At 42.9% G+C, this 20,802-nt stretch overlaps 1 protein-coding gene across 2 annotated transcripts in view; it reads left to right on the top strand.

Annotated features, from left to right (window-relative positions):
- Nucleotides 1-20,802, top strand: part of LOC148348971 (cell adhesion molecule DSCAML1-like) — a 143,246-nt gene that overhangs the window by 94,468 nt on the left and 27,976 nt on the right. The window contains exons 18-20 of one of the 2 annotated variants that reach the window (XM_088320437.1): nt 4,546-4,692; nt 6,535-6,690; nt 15,566-15,705. In XM_088320437.1, the coding sequence (XP_088176563.1) occupies nt 4,546-4,692; nt 6,535-6,690; nt 15,566-15,705 (443 nt within the window). Of the gene's footprint in view, nt 1-4,545; nt 4,732-6,534; nt 6,691-15,565; nt 15,706-20,802 lie in introns of both variants that reach the window. The other variant, XM_088320436.1, reaches the window with a different exon arrangement.

Here is a 20,802-nt window from a genome sequence, read left to right as displayed (position 1 = left end):
TAGGGATTCAAAAATACTCCTAGAAGTATAAAATGTCCCAAAAGTTACTCAAGTAAATGCAACGGAGTAAATGTACTCGGTTACTACCCACCTCTTAGCCAATTTGGATTTGTTACACATCCCCACATAATTCTCCTGCTTTTTAACTTCCTGTGGGACTTCCGTTGCGAGCGATGGCGGTGTCGGGAACGGAAAAAAACGGGTCAGTAGCCGGGATAGAAGAGCAAAAAACGTGGTCGGGATCGGAAACAAGTCGAAACCCAAGAGAGGAGGGTAGACGTGGTCGAGATCAAAAACGGATCGTTTTTTCTTCATAAATGTACTCAAGTAAAAGTATAGGGATTCAAAAATACTCCTAGAAGTACAAAACGTCCCAAAAGTTACTCAAGTAAATGCAACGGAGTAAATGTACTCGATTACTACCCACCTCTTAGCCAATTTAGATTTGTTACACATCCCCACATAATTCTCCTGCTTTTTAACTTCCTGTGGGACTTCCGTTGTGAGCGATGGCAGTGTCGGGAACGGTAAAAACGGGTCAGTAGCCGGGATAGAAGAGCAAAAACGTGGTCGGGATCGGAAACAAGTCGAAAGCCAGGAGAGCAGAGTAGACGTGGTCAGGATCAAAAACGGATCGTTTTTTTCTTCATAAATGTACTCAAGTAAAAGTATAGGGATTCAAAAATACTCCTAGAAGTACAAAATGTCCCAAAAGTTACTCAAGTAAACGCAACGGAGTAAATGTACTCGGTTACTACCCACCTCTTAGCCAATTTGGATTTGTTACACATCCCCACATAATTCTCCTGCTTTTTAACTTCCTGTGGGACTTCCGTTGCGAGCGATGGCGGTGTCGGGAACGGAAAAAACGGGTCAGTAGCCGGGATAGAAGAGCAAAAACGTGGTCGGGATCGGAAACAAGTCGAAAGCCAGGAGAGCAGAGTAGATGGGTCAGGATAAAAAACGGATCGTTTTTTTCTTCACAAATTTACTCAAGTAAAAGTATAGGGATTCAAAAATACTCCTAGAAGTACAAAATGTCCCAAAAGTTACTCAAGTAAATGCAACGGAGTAAATGTACTCGGTTACTACCCACCTCTTAGCCAATTTGGATTTGTTACACATCCCCACATAATTCTCCTGCTTTTTAACTTCCTGTGGGACTTCCGTTGCGAGCGATGGCGGTGTCGGGAACGGAAAAAAACGGGTCAGTAGCCGGGATAGAAGAGCAAAAAACGTGGTCGGGATCGGAAACAAGTCGAAAGCCAGGAGAGCAGAGTAGACGTGGTCAGGATCAAAAACGGATCGTTTTTTCTTCATAAATGTACTCAAGTAAAAGTATAGGGATTCAAAAATACTCCTAGAAGTACAAAATGTCCCAAAAGTTACTCAAGTAAATGCAACGGAGTAAATGTACTCGGTTACTACCCACCTCTTAGCCAATTTGGATTTGTTACACATCCCCACATAATTCTCCTGCTTTATAACTTCCTGTGGGACTTCCGTTGCGAGCGATGGCGGTGTCGGGAACGGAAAAAAACGGGTCAGTAGCCGGGATAGAAGAGCAAAAAACGTGGTCGGGATCGGAAACAAGTCGAAAGCCAGGAGAGCAGAGTAGACGTGGTCAGGATCAAAAATGGATCGTTTTTTTCTTCATAAATTTACTCAAGTAAAAGTATACGGATTCAAAAATACTCCTAGAAGTACAAAGTATCCCAAAAGTTACTCAAGTAAATGCAACGGAGTAAATGTACTCGATTACTACCCACCTCTTAGCCAATTTGGATTTGTTACACATCCCCACATAATTCTCCTGCCTTTTAATTAGCGCCGAGGAAGAACTAAGGAGCCTTATTATCCCTATTTTCAACTCCTGTTTCTATTTGTTCCACTGCTTTCGGTTCCGTCAAATATTTTGTACCGTTTATCTACAGTAATCCAGACTGGGTATTATGCCGCTTTTTGGGGATTGGGATGTTTGATGTTCTTGTAATTGCCAGGATCGGTTTTCCGTATCTGCAATCCCATTAAAGTCGAACATTGCCTTTCTCGAGATTTTATTACCCGCATCCGATTCGGCCCCGCCTACTTATTTGCATATGCACCCTGAAAGGTGTCAAATTTACGATTCCCTCTTGTCTGCCTCCTCTATGAACACACTCTGTTTAAACCAGGGGTCACTAACACGGTGCTCGAGGGCACCCGGTAGATCTCTGAACAGCCTGCGGTCCGGTTCTGAAAATAGCTCACCAGCGAGGTGTCATTGGTATTTTCTAGGCATTTTGGTTTCTATCTCGCATGAAAAATCAGACAGGATCAGTGTCTTTGAATACGTGATCAATTTTTCCAAATTCCTTTTTAAAAGTAGCCTATAGGTTTCAGTTGTTGTAGTAGTTTTTTACTCTAACCCTACTTCTAATAAATACAACTGTCAGGACCAGGACAGGGAGCAGAACCCACTCGCGTAACGTTACTCACAGTTTAGCGGGGAGAAGAGAAATGAGAGCACACTCGATCCGGGGATCGTTGGTCGCGGAAGTAGATTGATCGGAACGAGGAAGTGGTCAAAATCAATCAGATCGAGGCGAGAACAAAACAGGAGCAAAACACAGGGGGAAAATGGAGATTCCCTGGGCTTGGCAAAACAAGAGCAAAAAACACAGGCAAAAAAGGGATTCTCAGGGATAGACGTGTCAAAACAGAGTTTCGCAGACGCTCCGACAACAGGCGACTCACAGGACAGCGTTTAAGTAGTCAGGGAGCAATCTGTCAATGCGTTTCAGCTGGTGTCCATGAGCGGGGCCAATTGGGCGCCGTGGCAACCGTGACAGACTCTGGCGCCACACGGCAGGGGACCAATTGGGCGCCATGGCAACAACGCGGTAATAACATAATAGCAACATAGTTAAAAAATAGTAATAACTTGATCATTACTTTTAGAATTCATACCAAACAATAATAATAAAGTATCGTAAATTCCAGACTACATAGCGCACCAAATTAAAAAAGCCGCATTGGAAAATTTAAGGAAGAAACCAACTTTGTTTTTGTACAAGCTGCACCATATTTTAAGCCGCAGGCTTGGGTTGGATTGGGTCGTTTTTTTCCCAGAATTCTCATCCCTAGAGTAACCTACCTCATTGCTTGTAAAATATTGTGATCCTGGCAAAACTCCTGAGAGAGTAGAATGTCTATCTGGGAACAAAAATGCTGATTCAGCCTCTTTTGGGCAGTATTCACATTTGTGCCTGACTGTCTCTAAAACATGGTATTATGTTCAATGTCATTCCGGCCTAGGAGAGTGGAATGTCTTTGTGGGAAGAAAAAAAAAAAATCAAATGTGCCGAGTTGACTTTTTTTGCATTATTTCACATATAGTTCAACCCTTTTGTTTGCCTGGCATTGGGTTCAAAATGAATGTTGTTCTGGCATGGAAGAGTGAAATGTCTTTCTGTAAAAACTTCCAAGTCATAAAAACAGAAAGTTCCCAGTCAAGTTTTTTGGGGCAGTGTCACCTGCAAAAAATTTTAATCCTGGACAAACTTGTTCTAGCCTTGAGAGTAGAATGTCTTTTTGGGAAAGCTGCTGAGTCAGCAAAACCTAAAATGCCAAGTTAGCTTTCTTAGCAGTTTTCACATCTGGGGTGACCTACCTGACTGCCTGTAAAAGATGGTGTTGCTATTCAATGTTGTTCTCCCGGGAGAGTGAAATGTCTAATCAGTGTCCAAACTCATGACAAGACTTCTCAGCCTTTTGGCTAAGATCAAGTGTAGTAAAGTGTAGCTTTTTTCATGAAAATATTTCTGAGTCAGCAAAACCCAAAATGCGAAGTCAGCTTTTTTTGGCAGTTTTCACATCTAAGGTGACCTACCTGACTGCCTGTAAAAGATGGTGTTGATATTCATTGTTGTTCTCCTGGGAGAGTGAAATGTCTTTCTGGAAACGAATTCTGAGTCAACAAAACCAAAAGGACTATGTCAGCTTTTTTAAAAAAAAAAAAAAAATCACATCTAGGGTGACCTTCCTGACTGCCTGTAAAACATGGTGTTGATATTCATTGTCGTTCTCCTGGGAGAATGAAATATCTTTCTGGAAAAGAATTCTGAGTCAACAAAACCTAAAGTGCTATGTCAGCTTTTTGGGGATTTTTTTTTTCACATCTAGGGTGACCTACCTAACGGCCTGTAAAAGATGGTGTTGCTATTCAATGTCGTTCTCCTGGGAGAGTGAAATGTCTTTCTGGAAACGAATTCTGAGTCAACAAAACCAAAAGTGCTATGTCAGCTTTTTGGGGATTTTTTTTCACATCTAGGGTGACCTACCTGACTGCCTGTAAAAGATGGTGTTGATATTCATTGTTGTTCTCCTGGAAAAGTGAATTGTGTTTCTGGAACAGAGTCAAGAAAACCTAGAGTGCTAAGTCCGCTTTTATGGGATTTATTTTTCACAACTAGGGTAACCTACTTGACTACCTGCCTTCCTGAACCCGACATGCAGTTTTCAACTATACATTGACCAGGTTTTCCTGTTTTTGTGTGTTCCCAGTGCCCAGCGAACCTCCCCAGAACGTCCGCGCCATCTCGGTCACTTCGGACGAGGCGGTGATCACGTGGGCGGAGCCTCCACGGCTGACGCTGCACGGCGTGCTCAAAGGCTACCGGGTAGTGTTCTGGTCCCTCTTCCCCGACGGAGGTGGGTGCTGTGGGGGCCGGCCCCAATGGCCAATGCAGAGTAATTATCATCTCTATCATTCTAATTGACACCAACCCCTTCCCCATCCCCCCCACTTCAATGTTGTCTGTGTTTTTTTCAAGTTTTTAATCGCATGTTGTGGTTCAATGTGTTTTGTACATTTTAATGAAAATTTTCTACAAAACGGGTCGTAAGCCGGGACGGGAGAGCAAAAAACGTGGTCGGGGTCAACAACAGGTCAAAGCCTGAGACAAACTGCGAAATCAGGAACGGACGAGTGGAAAACGGGTGCCAAAATGCGTGCCTTGTAGAAAAGAGGTTCCCTGACGGACTGACAACAGCATGTTGTGGTTCAATGTGTTTTTGTGGGAATGCACTGCAAAAAAAATCCATTCCATTTTATTGCGTTCTAAGATAAGAAAGATCTTGAAAACAAGCAGAATAATCCTTTCTAACACATGGTAGATACTTTTGTACATTTAAATGGATATTTTCTACAAAACGAGTCGTAAGCCGGGACAGGAGAGCAAAAAACGTGGTCGGGGTCATAAACAGGTCAAAGCCTGAGACAAACGGGAAAATCAGGAGCGGACGAGTAGAAAACGGGTGCCAAAATGCTTGCCTTGTAGAAAAGAGGTTCCCTGACGGATTGACAACAGCATGTTGTGGTTCAATGTGTTTGTGTGTGAATGCACTGCAAAAAAAATCCATTCCATTTTATTGCGTTCTAAGATAAGAAAGATCTTGAAAACAAGCAGAATAATCTTTTCTAACACATGGTAGATACTTTTGTACATTTTAATGAATATTTTCTACAAAACGAGTCGTAAGCCGGGACGGGAGAGCAAAAAACGTGGTCGGGGTCATAAACAGGTCAAAGCCTGAGACAAACGGGGAAATCAGGAACGGACGAGTGGAAAACGGGTGCCAAAATGCTTGCCTTGTACAAAAGAGGTTCCCTGACGGACTGACAACAGCATGTTGTGGTTCAATGTGTTTGTGTTAGAATGCACTGCAAAAAAAATCCATTCCATTTTATTGCGTTCTAGGATAAGAAAGATCTTGAAAACAAGCGGGATAGTCTTTTCTAACACATGGTAGATACTATTGTACATTTTAATGAATATTTTCTACAAAACGAGTCGTAAGCCGGGACGGGAGAGCAAATGTGGTCGGGGTCAAAAACAGGTCGAAGCCGGAGACAAACGGGGAAATCAGGAACAGACGAGTGGAAAACGGGTGCCAAAATGCTTGCCTTGTACAAAAGAGGTTCCCTGACGGACTGACAGCAGCATGTTGTGGTGAGATGTGTTTGTGTTAGAATGCACTGCAAAAAAAATCCATTCCATTTTATTGCGTTCTAAGATAAGATCTTGAAAACAAGCGGAATAATCTTTTCTAACACATGGTGGATACTTTTGTACATTTTAATGAATATTTTCTACAAAACGAGTCATAAGCCGGGACGGGAGAGCAAATATGGTCGGGGTCAAAAACAGGTCGAAGCCGGACACAAACGGGGAAGTCAGGAACGGATGAGTGGAAAACGGGTGCCAAAATGCGTGCCTTGTAGAAAAGAGGTTCCTTGACGGACTGACAACAGCATGTCTGTGCCCCTCAAACTTTTATCACTCGCTCATCCTTACTTTTATGTTTTTTTAAAATTCTTTTTTAGTAGTGTTATTGTTTTGTACTTTTTTGTTTTTTTCTACTGTGAACTTCAGGTTCACGGCTTCGCTGTAGTTCCTTGTTAAGACAATGCTCGCAGTGTGCATGAATGAATAAAAACCTTCAATTATTCATACGAGATAAATGTTAATGAAAGAAACTGTTGATTCTCAGAATGGGGAGAGATGCAGAACATCACCACCACTCGGGAGCAGGTGGAACTGCGAGGACTGGAAAAATTCACCAATTACAGCGTTCAAGTTCTGGCTTATACACAAGCCGGCGACGGCGTCCGCAGCAATGTCCTCTACATCCAAACTCGGGAAGATCGTGAGTACAATTTTGATTAAACATCGCTATAAAATTTATTTTCGCTTTTTCTTAAACGAAGCATTGTGAGAGACAAACGTGGTTGAATGCGTGTGGCCGTGTCAGGACCAGAACGGGGACAGAACCCACTCGCGTAACGTTTCTCACAGTTTTATTGGGAAGAAGGGAAAGGATTGAACACAATTGAACGCGGAAGTGGGACTTCCGTGGTGAGCGATGGCGGTGTCGGGAACGGGAAAAAAACGGGTCAGTAGCCAGGACAGGAGAGCAAAAAAACGTGGTCGGGATCGGAAACTAGTCAAAAGCCAGGAGAGGAGAGTAGACGTGGTCGAGATAAAAAACGGATCGTTGTTCAGGGCGGGAGAACAGACGTGGTCGAGGTCAAAACAGGTCGTAATTCGGGACGGGAGAGCAGACGTGGTCGAGATCAAAACAGATTGTAACGGGAGAGAAACAGGAGCAAAAAACGGGACAGGCGAAAAAAGGGCTTGCCGTGTAAAAACAGAGATTCGCAGACAGACCGACAAAAGGGGACTGACAGGACTGAGTTTAAATACTGACTGGGAGCCAATCTGTCAACAAGCTGCAGCTGGCGCCACACGGGCGGGGCCAACTGGGCACCATGGCAACCGTGACAGGCCATGATGAAGTTTTATTGGGAAGAAGGGAAAGGATTGCTTGCAGGATCCGGAGGTCGCGGGGGGCAGGTCGGTCGGACGCCGAAGTGGTATTTCCGTGGCAAGCGATGACGATGTCAGGAACGGAAAAAACTGGTCAGTAGCCGGGACAGGAGAGCAAAGAGCGTGGTCGAGATCAGAAAATGGGTCAAAACAGACGGGAGCCAAAACAGGAGTGAATCAGGGTCGAAAAGCTTGCCTAGCGTAAGCTGAGGTTCGCAGACAGACTGACAACAGGTGACAGAAAGACGGGGGTTTAAATAGTGACAGGGAGCCAATAAGAGTCTGAGGCAGTTGGCGCCAAAGGAGCAGTAATCATGACTGTTTAAAAAAAAAAAGGAGGAAGGGTAATTTTGCCACCCCGGACCCCTGTGCATGCTGCGCGGATCTTCCACCAAGAAAAAGAAACAGAGAACAATAATGGGTGGCTAATGACAGAAGTCCGAGTAAATGAAGCTCTGCCCAAACCCGAACGTAATGATTGACAATTTAGGACCCGACCTGACACGGATTTTGAGCTGGGCAATTGTTGCATCCCTACACACTAATTTATATTGAAGCATTTTATTAGCTAACAGCTAACTAATGTCCTCATAGACAAAAAAAAATAAAAGCGATGGCGGGAAGCAAGTTGCTCTTCCGTAGCGGGCAATGGCGGTGTCAGGGACGGAAAGCAGGTCAATAGCCGGGACAGGAGAGCAAAAAGCGTGGTCTGGATCGGAAACTAGTCGAAAGCCAGGAGAGGAAAATAGACGTGGTCGAGATCGAAAACGGATCGTTATTCGGGGCGGGAGAACAGACGTGGTCGAGATCAAAACAGATCGTAACGGGAGAGAAACAGGAGCAAAAAAACAGGAGGGGCGAAAAGCGGGAAGCAGGTTGCTCTTCCGTAGCGGGCAATGGCGGTGTCAGGGACGGAAAGGGACGGAAAGCAGGTCAATAGCCGGGACAGGAGAGCAAAAACGTGGTCGGGGTCAGAAACGGGTCAGAAGCCGGGACGGGAGAGCAGACCTAGTCGGGATCAAAAAGGTGTATCTTGGAATCACGACAAAATCTCGTTTATGCCAGGAAGCTCCATTAGCACTGCTAATAAGAATTAAGAGGCTTTGGGTACACGGCCGGGGGGCTGATGGGGACCTGCCGAGGGGCCCGGGAGGGGTTAGGGTGGGGTTCTTCTCTCTCTCCTAGCCTACGGGAGTCGAACCCTCGGCCCATAGCCGGGAGGATTAACTCCTCCCGGATTAGAAAGAATTAGATTTGTGCTTACACCATCGGAGTCAGGATTATTGTCAGATGTGTACGGAGGAGGGGGTCCGGGTTGGCGGCCGAGGCTTGAAAATGGCAAGATAGGGAAGAAACATCAATCAGCCTATTGTGCGTCTGCAGGCCTATTACCACCTTATCGGTACAAAGGATCATAATGAGCCAATCACGGAGGCGGTTGTGTTTCCTTTGTGCTACTGCGCTCTGCTATGATAGCGACAAGGCTGACACGGGGTGCTTAATGGAGGTCTTACTGGTCGGGGTGGTGCGATACCGGGATTTTTGATATCAATGGTTTTGAAACGCTCACAATGAAAGAAAATGATACATCAGGTCCCTGTTTCAAGGGGTAAATTTGATATTCAGTTTGGTAGTATTCATGTAGTTGTATTTATTTTGTATTATTTTACTGTAGTTGACTCGGTCCTGTTTCCTGTCCGGCATTTCCTGTCCGGTATCGTTCCTGTTTATTTTTGTCCTGTTTAATATCGGTTTCCAGTTTCGCTCCTTTCTATTTTTTGTCCTGTTTATCATTCTCTTCTGTTTTTGTTCCCGTCTAGTTTGTCCAGTTTATTTTCGATATCCTGTTTTGATATCAATCCTGTCGGTCCCGTTGTTTAATATCGGTCTCCAGTTTAGTTCCCGTCTACTTTGTCCGGTTTATTTTCGATATCCTGTTTTGATATCAATCCTGTCGGTCCCGTTGTTTAATATCGGTTTCCAGTTTCGTTCCCGTCTAGTTTGACGTGTTTAATTTCGATATCCTGTTTTGATATCAATCCTGTCTGTCCCGTTGTTTAATAGCGGTTTCCAGTTTCGTTCCCGTCTAGTTTGTCCTGTTTGTTTTCGATATCCTGTTTTGATATCAATCCTGTCTTTCCCGACCTGTCCAGTATCGACCCCATCTTTCCGATATCTACTCGGGCAATTGGTATCGATCTCGTCGGCCTCTGGCTTCCTATCATTTCACGCCAGACTGCTGCCTAACGTGCAGGACTCCCCATTTCCCGTAAAATAAAAGGCTTGTGTGAGAAACGTCACGCGTTTGGGTCCTGATCCAGTTCCGGTTCTTGACATTAATTAACAATAAAAATAATAGTATCTATTTGTAATTATGTACCACCTGCCATAGCAGACATTTTGGTTTATTTATAGTATATATTATATGATTTTATTTACCCTAAAAAACAAAGAGTTAAATAAAAAATGATCCTGTTCTGGTTCTTGACAGATTCCCTCATATTTTATGAAATGTGTTTTTCATCTTCTGTTTTAATCTTGTGCATCCTATAGTTTGATGCGCCTCATATAAAGAAAAAAAATTCACAAGGTGCGCCTGATAGTCCTGAAAAAGGTTGAATTTGAAAGTTACAATGTATGTCGGGAACGGAAAAAAACGGGTCAGTAGCCGGGATAGAAGAGCAAAAATGTGATCGGGATCGGAAACGAGTCGAAAGCCAGGAGAGGTTTCCTTTGCAACGGATGGGATTTTTCGACCGCATTCTCTTCTCGGACTCCATTTATGACGAAGCGCTTCCCTCGGGATCAGAGGATAACAAATGCTTCACTCTCGCTCGCCTTATAAAAGCTGCCCTGTTACTGTTTTGCGAGGACAGAAACGAAAAACGGGATCAGGAATCGGTGATGGATTTACTGAGGCTTGGCATGACACGGTAGCGCCTTTTTCTGGAGCCCTGCGATGATCCCGACGGTCGGGCACTCCTAGACTGCAAAAACTGAATTCTTAACCCACAGAAAAATAACATTTTAGTTCCAATAGCTTTTTTTTCAGGACAACCAAGGTTGCTGTACGCAGAATACCAAACAACGATAAAACAAGCAAATCATAAATAGCAAATACAAACAAAATAGAGTTAAAAGAGGGTGGGATTTGAGGCTGATGATCATGAAAAGGAGGAGGGTTTCGAGACCGGACCTTTTTGTCCAGAACTGGAACAGGATCAGGACCCAAGTGCGTGACGTTTCTCACACAAGCCTTTTATTTTACGTGAAATGGGGAGTCGTGCACGTCAGGGAGCAGTCTGGCGTTGAAGATGAAGATGATAGGAAGCCAGAGGCCGACGAGATCGATACCAATTGCCTGAGCAGATATCGGACGGATATCAAAACAGGATATCGAAATTAAACAGGACAATCTAGACTGGAACGAAACTGGAAACCGATATTAAACAACGGGACAGACAGGATATATATCAAAACAGGATATCGAAATTAAACAGGACAAACTAGACGGGAACGAAACTGGAAACCGATATTAAACAACTGGACAGACAGGATAGATATCAAAACAGGATATCGAAATTAAACAGGACAAACTAGACGGGAACAAAACTGGAAACCGATATTAAACAACTGGACAGACAGGATAGATATCAAAACAGGATATCCAAATTAAACAGGACAAACTAGACTGGAACGAAACCGGAAACCGATATTAAACAACGGGACAGACAGGATAGATATCAAAATAGGATATCGAAATTAAACAGGACAAACTAGACTGGAATGAAACTGGAAACCGATATGAAACAACGGGACAGACAGGATAGATATCAAAACAGGATATCGAAAATAAACAGGACATACAAGACTGGAACGAAACTGCAAACCGATATTAAACAACGGGACAGACAGGATAGATATCAAAACAGGATATCGAAATTAAACAGGACAAACTAGACTGGAACGAAACTGGAAACCGATATTAAACAACGGGACAGACAGGATAGACATCAAAACAGGATATCGAAATTAAACAGGACAAACTAGACGGGAACGAAACTGGAAACCGATATTAAACAAAGGGACGGACAGAATAGATATCAAAACAGGATATTGAAATTAAACAGGACAAACTAGACGGGAACGAAACTGGAAACCGATATTAAACAACGGGACGGACAGGATAGATATCAAAACAGGATATTGAAATTAAACAGGACAAACTAGACGGGAATGAAACTGGAAACCGATATTAAACAACGGGACAGACAGGATAGATATCAAAATAGGATATTGAAAATAAACAGGACAAACAAGACGGGAACGAAACTGGAAACCGATATTAAACAACGGGACAGGATAGATATCAAAACAGGATATTGAAATTAAACAGGACAGAGTAGACGGGAACTAATAAAAGGTTTGTGTGAGGATTGTCACGCATTTGGGTCCTGATCCTGTTCCGGTTCTTGACCAAAATAAATAAAATAGGATATATTATTCCTCTTTTTTCGAACAAAATGAAATATCTGAAAACAAGAAAAAAAATACTTCAAATTAGGAAAATCTTGAGCCAATTAGATTTTTTGTGCGACCACTAGGGTGCGCATTAACTTTCATGTCTGTGATTCCGGCTTTTGTTTTGATTACTTCCAATTGAGGGTGTTAAGCTTCGTCCAGTGTCAAGCTGAAGTGGCTGACGGAGGATCAGACATGAGTGTTTACGTAATCTGTTTACGAGTTAGGAGAACGCCGCGGTGGCACAGTGGCAAAAAACGCTGACCGACGTCTCGATGAACATATGTCACCCCGGCCACGCAAAGACACTTCTTTCTTGTCTTTCTCGGGCAGATTAGTAAGGGATGAGCCTAAAAACCCTAAACAAGCCTGATCACTTTATTAGGCCCAAGCGCTCCGTATAGAGAGGGTTGATGGGTAAATTCTTACCTTATGGCGTAACTTAGGCGTGTCCAAAGATTAAATTTTACCACAATAAAAAATACATTTGTACTTCACCAGGTGATAGCTGGCCCTTGGCTTTCAGTGAGAATTTTAGCCCGCCCCATTTCTGACATGGTGACTGTCAATAAAAAAGGAAAGTTGACTGTGAGGGGGCCGCCCCCTTCCGGGACAAATGGAACTTGGAGTATTTTTTCACGTCAGCCACATTTGCCAAGACTGTTTTTGAAAAGAATATAATTTCAAGCGGCACTGCCAGACAAAAGATTCTAAGTACGACAGGCTAAGTCAATAAAAAAGGAAAGTTGACTGTGCGGGCCACCGCTTCCAGGACAAATGGAACTTGGAGTATTTTTTCACATAAGCCACATTTGCCAAGACTGTTTTTGAAAGGAATATAATTTCAAGAGGCCCTGCCAGACAAAAGATGCTGAGTACGACAGGCTAAGTCAATAAAAAAGGAAAGTTGACTGTGAGGGCCGCCGCTTCCAGGACAAATGGAACTTGGAGTATGTTTTCACGTCAGCCACATTTGCCAACATTTTTTTTGAAAATAATATAATTTCAAGCGGCACTGCCAGACAAAAGATGCTGAATACGACAGGCTAAGTCAATAAAAAAGGAAAGTTGACTGTGAGGGCCGCCGCTTCCAGGACAAATGGAACTTGGAGTATGTTTTCACGTCAGCCACATTTGCCAACATTTTTTTTGAAAATAATATAATTTCAAGCGGCACTGCCAGACAAAAGATGCTGAATACGACAGGCTAAGTCAATAAAAAAGGAAAGTTGACTGTGAGGGCCGCCGCTTCCAGGACAAATGGAACTTGGGAGTATTTTTTCACGTCAGCCACGTTTGCCAAGACTGTTTTTGAAAAGAATATCATTTCAAGAGGCACTGCCAGACAAAAGATGCTGAATACGACAGGCTAAGTCAATAAAAAAGGAAAGTTGACTGTGAGGGCCGCCACTTCCAGGACAAATGGAACTTGGGAGTATTTTTTCACGTCAGCCACATTTGCCAAGACTGTTTTTGAAAAGAATATAATTTCAAGAGGCACTGCCAGACAAAATATGCTGAGTTTGACAGGCTAAGTCAATAAAAAAGGAAAGTTGACTGTGCGGGCCGCCGCTTCCAGGACAAATGGAACTTGGAGTATTTTTTCACGTCAGCCACATTTGCCAAGACTGTTTTTGAAAAGAATATAATTTCAAGAGGCACTGCCAGACAAAAGATGCTGAATACGACAGGCTAAGTCAATAAAAAAGGAAAGTTGACTGTGAGGGCCGCCGCTTCCAGGACAAATGGAACTTGGAGTATGTTTTCACGTCAGCCACATTTGCCAACATTTTTTTTGAAAATAATATAATTTCAAGCGGCACTGCCAGACAAAAGATGCTGAATACGACAGGCTAAGTCAATAAAAAAGGAAAGTTGACTGTGAGGGCCGCCGCTTCCAGGACAAATGGAACTTGGGAGTATTTTTTCACGTCAGCCACGTTTGCCAAGACTGTTTTTGAAAAGAATATCATTTCAAGAGGCACTGCCAGACAAAAGATGCTGAGTACGACAGGCTAAGCTGTGAAAAGGTGGAGCAACTGGAAGCTGATTTAAGGTCTTATCAGTGCCTTTTCATGAGATTCTCTTAAGTCAAATGAAAATGCTACGAAGGCGAGCTCCGAGGTGGCGACGCTGATCGCAAATCAATGGTTTTGAAACGCTCACAATGAAAGCAAAATGATACATCAGGTCCCTGTTTTATTTGTCAATTTGATATTCAGTTTGTAGTATTACTGTAGTATTTATTTTGTATTTTAATATTAGTGTAATTTTATTTTTGTATTTTTGTAGTTGTTCTGCAGTAGTATTTTAGTTGTATTCTGTCGTGTATTTGTAGTAATACTTATTTTTAGTATTTCTGTCATACTATTTCTGTAGTAGTATTTGTATATTGTATTTTAGTCTTACTGTATAGGTGTTTTGTAGTATTTTTGCAGTAGTATATTTGAAGTATTTCCATAGTAGTATTTTTGTTGTATTTCTGTACTATTTCTGCAGTCTTTTTTTTTAAATTACTGTAGTTGTATTGTTATTGATTTTCTGTTGTAGTATTTCTGTAGTAGTGTTTTTGTATTATAGTATTAAGGTAGTAGTATTTCTGTTTGGTATTTCTTTCCTAAAAATAAAGACAAAGTTATATATTAGGTTATTGTTTTAGGCACTAAATTTGAGATTTAGTTTTGTAGTTTTTTTTTATAGTGTTTTGGAGTATTTCTCTTCTGGTATTTCAGTTTTTTGACACACAAAGCGACAATGGGGACACAGTTGGCACAAAAAACAACATTTTTTATTAGTAGTACTTGTTTTACCATTAAATATTTTGAAATTATATTTTGACCATTATTGTTTGGCAGGCTGAATTAAAAATCCCGTAGGCTGTAGTTTGCCCACCCTTGTGGTAAATTATGTAATATATATATATATATATATATATACATACATATAATGTATGTTAAGAATGCTTTTTAAAAACTTTTTTTTCACGAAACAAGATAATACATCGAGGAATAAGTAAAAATAAGAAAATAAGGATTCATTTTTTGGTTGTGCGCACTGTTAAAGATCAACTATTTCCCGATTTTTTTATATTTTAGTTGTAGTGTTTCTAAATTTTGTCCAGTCCTGTCTGTCCCCTTCTCTCATTCCGTCTGCGAACCTCTCTGTATACAAGGCTAGCCTTTTTCGACCCTGACTCCTACCTGTTTTTTGCTCCCGTCTGTTCCCCGGCTTCGACCCATTTTTGATCCTGACCACGTCTACTCTCCCGTCCCGGCTTTCGACCTCTTTTCGTCCCCGACCCCGTCTTCTCTCTTATTCTGGCTTCAGACTCGCTTCCGACCACGTTTTTGCTCTCCTGTCCCGGCTACTGACCCGTTTTTCCGTCCCCGACACCGCCGTCGCTCGCCAAAGCATTTTTCTGATCATAATAGAAAATATTTCTTATGAAGAGCCCATTTGAATACTTTCAGGATGTTTGTGAAGCAAAATATCACGTCATAAATAGGGAAAAATATTCCTAAAATGTCTAAGCTTCTGCTCTTTCTTACGACATGGAATGCATTTCCCGATTCCAGCTTCATTTTTTTCTTTTGACTTCGCCTCAATTAAAAAAAGCTGCCTAGGGACATTACTCATGAATGTATGCTAAATGTCCCATCGTTTGTGTCTTCTAGTTCCTGGTCCACCGGCTGGCATCAAGGCAGTTCCTTCCTCACTCAGTAGCGTGGTGGTGTCCTGGTTGCCTCCCCAAAAACCCAACGGTGTGATCCGCAAGTACACCATTTACTGTTCCAGCCCGGGGTCCGGACAGCCGGTAAGCGACACGCGACACACTGTTTTTGCTTCGTTTCGATATGAATCGAATCGCTGATTCAAATTACCGTACATTTCGTACTTTAAGATGAACGGGATCGGGGGCGTTACCAGGGTAGAAGGGTTGGTCGGACCACACACAAGGACAGTCTCTATGGGTGTAGTACTGACGGCAGCCTGGGCAGCGCGAATGCTCTCCTGTTCATGTAATAGTAGTATATTCTAGTAGCTTCACTCTCTCAACTGAGCTCGTAATGATGGAGGTTCCATCTCTTTTTGGAGAAACGGCTATTTTGGCTCGGCTCACTAATAAGAGTCTGCTTTTTAGGCTACCCGAAAGGCTCTTCAGGTTTTTTTTGTTGCTTTGATCCGTATATTTGTCACGAAACGGGCCGAGGAGCAGGAAGTCGGAACTCATTTGCGTAGACGATCTGTTACTTTAATTGAGAAAATAAAGTTGTCCAACACACAAACGGACCAAAAACAAAACAAAGCAGGTTCAAAGGCAGGCAAAATTGGTTTGGTTTGAACAATTTTATTGACACTAGTAACAGCAAATAAACAATTTGAGGTTTGAACAATTCCTCTCGACAATCCTAACACCCATAACCGACACAGTCCAAAAATCACAGCCGGCAGAATGAACGGAAAATGATACCGGTACTTAAAATTTGATGCAGACCTGCAGAGTCCGGGTGCCCGTTGAAAGTAATCCAAGGAAAAAAGTGTATATTTCCAAAGGTAAGGGTGGGAAAAATATATATCCACTATTGTCGGCCGCGTCCACAAACACGTCTCCCCTTTACTCCACTTCCCGTCAGCCCGCGTTTGCCCCTTCTTTCTCATTTGCTCGATGCAAAACATATCAGAATAAGTTTCTAAAATAAATACATTACAAAAATATACAGTTGCAAATACATATTGTACATCGGTTACACATATTTACAAAGAAAGACGGTACACCGAGAGAGTTTTCAAAGCTTTAATTATAATATTATAACTTTCATCCCAAACCGTGCCTGTGAAGGGTAGCAAAACGCTATTAGCAATACGCTCGCAACACAGCAGACGGGTCTGTTAGAAAAACATGCCGTACTTGTTGAAACCACGGTAAACCGTCCTCATCTTCCTCCTTATAACTGACGTCGTCAAAGTCGTCTTCCCCAGTATGGGAAAGAGACTTTGTCATGTGGACGTCGTCCCACGCTCCCTTATTCAAAAACACGCTCGTTTCCTTCTTTATCGGACTGCTCGTGTGCTTTTAGCTTGAAAGCCACGTCATGTGCCTTTCTTTTTGCAATTTGCATGATGAGGATATGTCTACGCTAATTTAATTTGTGCACAAGCTAAGAAGTTGCAGTCTTCCTCGGCGCATCTATTCCACCGGTCTAAATCTTACCTTTAGTACTCGAGCGCCGCTGGCGGCTGTTAGAAAAATGACATAAATTGGCCGCATCGCTGAATAAGCCGCAGGGTTGAAAAAGTAGCGGCTTATAGTCCAGAATTTACGGTAATCGGGTAAAAATGAATGAGGGCAGCTCGGCGGCGCAGTGGTTAGCGCATGTGCGGCACAGTTCATGTCTTGGGAACCTCCTGCGTGGGTTCAAATCCAGCTTCAGACTCCCTGTGCGGAGTTTGTATGTTCTCCCCGTGCTTGCGTGGGTTTCCTCCGGGCACTCCGGTTTCCTCCCACATTCCAAAAACATGCATCTCAGGTAAATTGGCCGGTCCAAATTGTGTGTGAATGAGCGAGTGAGTTGTCTGTCCCCGTGTGCCCTGCGATTGGCTGGCAACCAGTTCAGGGTGTCCCCTGCCCACTGCCCGATGATTGCTGGGATGGGCTCCAGCAACCCCGCGACCCTACTGAGGATAAGCGGTGTAGCTGATGATGATGATGGGTAAAAATGACAATTGTGTGTCTAAAAAGTTGCGGCCCCGGGGACGCACGTTGACTCTGCACTATGCGTCCCCAGCAAAAATGATGCGTCTAGGACACAGGTGTCAAACAGGCGGCCCGCGGGCCAGATCAGGCCCGCTAAGGGATTGAATCCGGCCCGCGAGACAACACTCAGAGAAGCGCAAGAGAAAAACAAGCTGCAGGTTGAAGTATGTCAACTTGATGTTGCCAAAGCCAGGTGCCTCTCACAAATGCTGTACTTATATTTCTTTCTTTCTCTTTTTTCTCTGTTTCTTCCTCTCTTTCTCTCTCTCTCTCTTTCACTCTCTCTGTCTCTCTTTTTCTCTTTCTTTGTTCCTCTTGGTCATTTTCTGTCTTTTTACCTTCTTTTGCTCTCTTCCTTTTTTCCTTTTCTCTCTCTCCTTTCCATTTTCCTTCTCTCTTTCTTTCCTTCTCTCTTTAGCTCTATTTCTCCTTTTTTCCCTCTCTCACTATTTCTCTTTTTTCATGCTTTCTCTCCCTCTCTCGCTTTTTTCTCTCTTTCTCCCTTTCTCTCTTTTTTTGTCCTATCTTCTCTACTTCTCTCTTTTTCTTATTTCTTTATCTTTTCTTCTTTCTCTCTAATCTACCCTTCCGGCCCCCGGGACAATGCTAGTTCCAACGAGTGGCCCCCAAGTTAAAATGAGTCTGACACCCCTGGTCTAGGACGAGGGCAAAACCAGAACACTGTATGCTAACCTGCAGAATGAACTATGCAACTGCCTGCCTTTTCCTGACTATTTCAAGGGGTTTACGCCGTCGCCTTATTTCCTGCCCTCCCAGATGAACAGATGAGGTTGTCTTGGCAACGTGATGAGACGTAGATATGCAAATGAGGCCGAGAACAAGCTCACGCATGCACACTGCCGCAGCGCGAGGCGGGCAGGCATCACATCTCTCTCCTTTGCTATTTATACGCACGCGTTTGGCATTTCACTTTTCGGCTGATGTCACGTGAATTGCGCCGTTTCGCACTTTGTTGTTATTGGGGGAAGAAAAAAATCCCCTCGGTGTGAATTTCGTGCAAGACTGCAATGTAAATGAGGCTGGGAGACGGGGGAGGGAGGGAAGCTGGAAGAAAGACACCATTAGAGGTAGGCAGAGGGGAAACGGGGGTGGAGGGTGGGCAGAGTGACAGACGGGAAGGAAAGGGGGGAGCGGAGGAGGGTATCGGTCGCATCGAGATGAGAGTGCTTTTGTCCGTCTTTTCATTATCTCCCCGTATCGCTCCCCGGATCGAAACAACGCGGCCGCTTATTCTGGCGGAATGTCCGCGCGCGCGACTGATCGGGCCCTGCGCCCGCCTCCCCTCGCTGATTTATACAAGAAAGGGAAAGGCAAATTCTGAAGGAGGCGGAGAGGAGCAGTGAAGGCATGAAGGGATTCAAGAGACACAACAGGAGATTGACTTGAGAGACGCTTTGTGCACGGACGTGTCTTTGCGTGTCCGCAGGCCCCCGTGCGAAAATCGGTTTAGAGTATTTGTCGGAAGCATCAACACATTTTCTCGAGACGGTATTTTCGTGACTCGATTTAATACTACCGTATTTTCCGGACTATAAGGCAACCCCAAAACTGAGCCTTAAAACCCGGTGCGCCTCATATACAGCAGAATACAGTGGATAAGATTGGAAATGCGTACACTATTCATAGGAGTGTGTTACTACATGAGGTTTTCCACTAGTTTATTACTGCGTTTGTGCAATGATTAATCGATAAACATTGCCGACTAAAGTCGCAAAACATTAAATGCAACAGGAATTGAGAGCGCTAATACTTAACCTCTCGACCACTAGTGAGACAGCTGGCATACAATAAGGCACTCTCATGATCACACTATTTTTACTCACAGTGCCAGAAATGAATGCTACAAAATAGAAAAAAAACGGAAAGTCGTCCTGAAAGATATAAATAAACGCAGAGTTTGATTCAGTATCGGATACACAGGAGTTATATCCTTCATCGTGGTTTTACACTAGTTTACTACTGCGTTTGTACAATGATTGATTGATAAACATTGCCGACTAAAGTCGCAAGGCATTGAATGCAACAGGAATTGAATCCAAGTCACAGCGGCGAAAGCGTCAATACTTAACCTCTCGACCACTAGTGAGACAGCTGGCATACAATAAGGCATTTTTACTCAAGGTGCCAGAAATGAATGGTACAAAATAGAAAAAAAACGGAAAGTCGTCCTGAAAGATATAAATAAACGCAGAGTGTGATTCATTATCGGATACACAGGACTTATTTTCTTCGTCATGCTTTTTTTGCATTTATATCTTTCATCACAACTTTGTTATGATTTATAGGAGTGTGTGACTACATGAGGTTTTACACTAGTTTACTACTGCGTTTGTGCAATGATTAATCGATAAACATTGCCGACTATAGTCGCAAGGCATTGAATGCAACAGGAATTGAATCCGGGTCACGGCGGTGAGAGTGCCAATACTCAACCTCTCGACCACTAGTGAGACAGCTGGCATACAATAAGGCATTCTTATGATCACACTATACTCTCGGTGCCAGAAATGAATGCTACAAAATAGAAAAAAAACAGAAAGTCGTCCTGAAAGATATGAATTAACTCAGTCTGATTATTATCAAATACACAGGAGTTATTTCCTTCATCGTGATTTTTTTGCATTTATTTATATTTTATCACAACTTTCTGTTTTTTGACATTCTCTAACATTCGTCTCTGGCACCATGAGTAAAATAAAGTCATAATGAGATCAAATCCAATACATTTTCCTGTGTCTTCTCTATCATTAGTGGTCTAGTGGTTGGGTTATGACCCCCTTACCTCTGCGACCCGGGTTCAATTCCCAATGCATTCAAAATTTAGTGATTTTGATCAGCATAATGTTTAGACTGGTCCACCATCAAAAGCTCTTACTATAGTTTAAATTCCACGTGCCTTATATTCCGGTCCGCCTTAAATGGTGTGGAAAATACGGTAATTGGCTCACATTTTACATTTTTTCCCACTATGAATCATATTTCAAATGTTCAGGGGAGGTAAAAATACATATTACTTTGTTAATATTTTGTTTCCAGCCTATGTAAATGGAAAGCTAGGGAGGAGGTGTCCAATTATTTCATCTGAGGGCCTCACGCAGAAAGATTAGTTATTTATCAACCACACTAAAATGTGTG

The sequence above is a fragment of the Urocampus carinirostris genome, chromosome 17 (genome assembly GCF_059441175.1).
Source record: "Urocampus carinirostris isolate Australia breed hairy pipefish chromosome 17, RoL_Ucar_1.0, whole genome shotgun sequence".
Lineage (NCBI taxonomy): Eukaryota > Metazoa > Chordata > Actinopteri > Syngnathiformes > Syngnathidae > Urocampus > Urocampus carinirostris.
This window is presented reverse-complemented; position numbering and strand designations above follow the sequence as displayed.